Source organism: Botryllus schlosseri, chromosome 11 (assembly GCF_051294905.1).
Source record: "Botryllus schlosseri isolate E-star chromosome 11, Bs_hap1, whole genome shotgun sequence".
Taxonomy (NCBI): Eukaryota; Metazoa; Chordata; class Ascidiacea; order Stolidobranchia; family Styelidae; genus Botryllus; species Botryllus schlosseri.
The window spans coordinates 7,894,691-7,898,387 of NC_137246.1; the positions used below are offsets into that span (position 1 = coordinate 7,894,691).

At 39.9% G+C, this 3,697-nt stretch overlaps 1 protein-coding gene across 1 annotated transcript; it reads right to left on the reverse strand.

Moving 5' to 3' along the window:
* Window positions 1-249: 249 nt before the first annotated feature.
* On the reverse strand, window positions 250-3,035 carry LOC145449448 (uncharacterized). The gene has a single exon (XM_080327806.1). It carries the CDS (start codon window positions 3,001-3,003, stop codon window positions 826-828), a length of 2,178 nt encoding a protein of 725 aa, XP_080183932.1. The 5' UTR covers window positions 3,004-3,035; the 3' UTR covers window positions 250-825.
* Between the last annotated feature and the right edge of the window lie 662 nt (window positions 3,036-3,697).

Consider the following 3,697-nt stretch of genomic DNA (forward strand, 5'->3'; position numbering starts at 1 on the left):
CAAATACATGTCGACGACTTGAATGCGATCGCGATAACGGCACAGTGTCTTGTCATGTAGTTGATCCAGTTTGGAATGTTGTAGTATAGATTTTAAGTAGTTAGTAGCCATCGGTAAAACAAAACACAAATACATTAAACCATCCGAGCACAAAACTGGTCTTTAACCCGGTTAGATATTACATTCGAACACCTAAAATTGATAAGCATTATCACTAAACAGCAAAATATCACAAATTTGGATCGGCACAGTTATAGTTATCGGGGAAGCCATCATTTCTCAACTCAGAAGGTTGTGTTCCAGCATCACTGCTTTCCGAGTCTGAATGAGATCGTTTTTTAGAGTTGGCGGCACGATGCTGATCGAGAAAGAGCTGCAAGGAACGCCCACGCATACAATTCTTGAAGTTGGCTCTTTTTTCCTCCCGATCGAAAAGTGGAATCCAAGTCCTGGTTTTACCCAAAACGACATAATTCGTCAGCTTGGCTCGATTGAAAATGTCTTGGTGATCACTCGGTAGCTTGCGGTCTGGGAATCGGAGTTGTAGTAGTGCTTCCATGCATATTTCACGAATAGAGTTCCATCTTTGTTCGAGCTGATTCAGGCGCTCTCTGTAATGACGGTCGGATATCGTACCGGTGAGTGGCTCGTCCTGGGTCCCGACAATAGAGTGTTGCGTTAAATCCTGTTCCAAGCCAATGGTTTGCTTATGCAAAGTATCCAAATCTAACTCTATTAAAACAGATTTGATGAAAGAACTTGCACTATTCATCTGTGAAAAAACAAGAAAAAACATGATCAGAAATATACAAAAGCAATTACACATTACAGATTCAAGGGAATAGTGGTGACGCCATCGTCCAGAACATGACGCTTGGCGTAAAAATAAGACAAGGTATCGCGATGCTGTTGGTACGTGTAAATACCGTTATTATGAACTCTGAACCCTCTATTATGACCTCCCATAGGTTTTTGAGATGTCAATACTTCAAGGAATGTTTCAAAATTTACTTGACCAGATTTCTGAAGACCTTTCGAGGCATACTTTTGTTTTGGACCATCGCAAAAGTAATTTTTTGATTGGAGACCACAAAATGCAGTACCGTCCTCGTATTCGACCTTGAACAAACCAGGTTGCCGTAGAAAGTATGCATAGACATCTTTACAGCATTGCCTCGTTCTATCGAATGAGGTTGGGTTGGACAGGAACTCATTTCTATGTTCGTCACAAAAATAGCGTGGGAACCATTTTTCGTAATTCAGATAAAATTCAGATCTTTTTTCTGGGATTAGCATATCATCGAAAGAAGCTGAATGCCCGAGATAGATTGAGTCAGTATCGCACATAGTTATGGTCCATTGCCTGTCGTCAAAGTACGTACAGAGACAGTCGTAAAAAAACGATAGTATTTGCTCCTTCGCGTATTGATAGACGAACCACCCGACATGAATGCAAGTATTCCATTTTATTTTTTTAGGCCTTTTGGTTACTTCGTACAAATTGAAGTTCAACTCTTCTACATTCACAAAAAACGGATCATTGACATTTCTCCGCAATTGACTTTTATCACAAAAACTGGTTCGTTTAAATTTGAGGGGGTTCATTATCATCTTCCCATAAGCACAGTTGCCTGAGAGCTTATGAGTCAAAGCAATAATTTCCTTGTCCGGGTCCCGGTCACCAAGCCGTCTAGCGTCAGAGACAGTTTTTGCGAATCCGTCAAAACAAGTTAATTTTGTAAACTCGATTGCCTCGTATATCCGTGAAACAATTAGACCATGTTCTATATACCATTTTATCAATGTCGATGACAAAAGAATTCTCTGGCCATAGTACGAAGCAACCAACATACGCGTTGGTTTTGATAACAGGTTGTGATCAATAGCAAATTGCTTCATGTGACCTTTCAAATCGTTACGTGAGACAAGGGTGTTTTTGAATATTGGACACAGTTCAGAAAAATATCTTTTCAAATGGGTAGGAGTGTAAATATCAACCAGTAAAGCCCCAAAGAACGTTCCATCTAACACCATTTCAATCAACTTATGAGCTGTTAGTGACTTGTTGCGAATCAATCGAGGTCGAACACTGTTTATAAATTGAGCGATTTCGGAATTTTCACGTTTAGAGATATCCCAGTGACATTCCCACATCGTGATAACACGATGCCCTAGGCTTCTGTAATATGAATGTACACGTTCTGTTCGCTCTCGACGCGCGGGGTCGTCATATGCAAAGCGGCATTTACTATGAGAATGGAAGAAACACCCCAGAAAGGATAACACAACGCCTCGACCCGATGAGTCACGGTAGAATGCATCTGCAGGGTACCCCTTGGACCCTATCCTTACTTCTGACCCGTTGAAACCATGGTGGACATGTACACCATGAACATGAGAATAGTACTGTATCCATTCATGCGCTTTATGACCAAAGGTAGGAGCAGTCTTGACCGGTTTAAATTTAGAACACTCATTATCAAGGCTTTTCCAATGAATGGGATAGCCTGCTGGTGACGCAAGCGAAATTGGTCGGAGGTACATCGAATTGCAATCCATACCTGTTATATACTGCGTTATTTCCGCGTCTTTACCATAGAAAAGTTGTTTTATGCGAGTTTCCCCCCTTTTTTGATACCGATTAAAGATGATTGACGGGCCACCGACAAGATTTTCACGAAAAAGTAAAGCTAGATCTTTATGCTTTTCACTGAACAAGGTGAAGCACCTTGGAATGGAATTGAATATATGCCTCGAAACAACACCCGGCAGCGAGACAGCTTCTTTAAATATATCGACATTAAATTGAGACTTGAAAGAGTCGAATTGCTTTTCTAACCCTTCGATGAAGTAGCGAGTGTCAATTGCATTGTACCATTTTAGATAGTCACGAAGCGATGTCATATTATGATCATTCCAAACCTTGAGACAGTTTTCATAATCAGCTTTCGATATATTACAACGTTTTATCGAGCTATAAAATGACTGATGATTCGGGAGCATAGGGTAATCTAACAGTTCAATACTAGTCAGAAATTCATATGGAAATGACCCTTTGCACCACTACATTTGAACGCTTTCAGATATTTTTCATAAGAAAAACCAGGTGCCAAGTAATTGACGATATCGAGGAAACGAAGCCTGTTCGTAGTTAGCGAGAGAAATGTGTTACCACGCTTCAAAACATTCAAGTTTTCATCAACGAAAAAACGCAGCAAGTATACCTTAAGACAGTTCAAGTCGTATCTGCCACCATTAAAAGATATAACTGGTATTCGCCTTAGATAGCACATGAATTCATCTTGTAAACTTTCCAATGGTAAAGGCTTGTCCGAGGGGTCTAATACTTTCATCTCTGTGATTTTAGATTCAAACAAATCCAGATATTGACGGTATTCAACTAGCAACAGACTGAAGGATCGACTCTGAATTGTATGAAAAATCTCTACCATCTCTTCACACAACTGAATTGGGTCACCATTAGAAACAATTACCTGTGGTTCCAAATACCCGTCTACATTTGATGATATACTAACGGAAATTGGAATATGCTTCCAATTGTAAGTCGTTTTAGCTGAGGGATCAAAATCACATTGTTGAAACATACTCTCGATATCGAAGGCAATCCGATATTTGAAAAAACGTAAATGATTTGGGACAATTATGCCTTCAATCTCCATTCGTTCAAATACCGTCA

Excerpts from the sequence above, each read along its gene's own strand:
- LOC145449448 (XM_080327806.1), bottom strand. The coding sequence starts at position 3,003 with ATGCTCCCGAATCATCAGTCATTTTATAGCTCGATAAAACGTTGTAAT.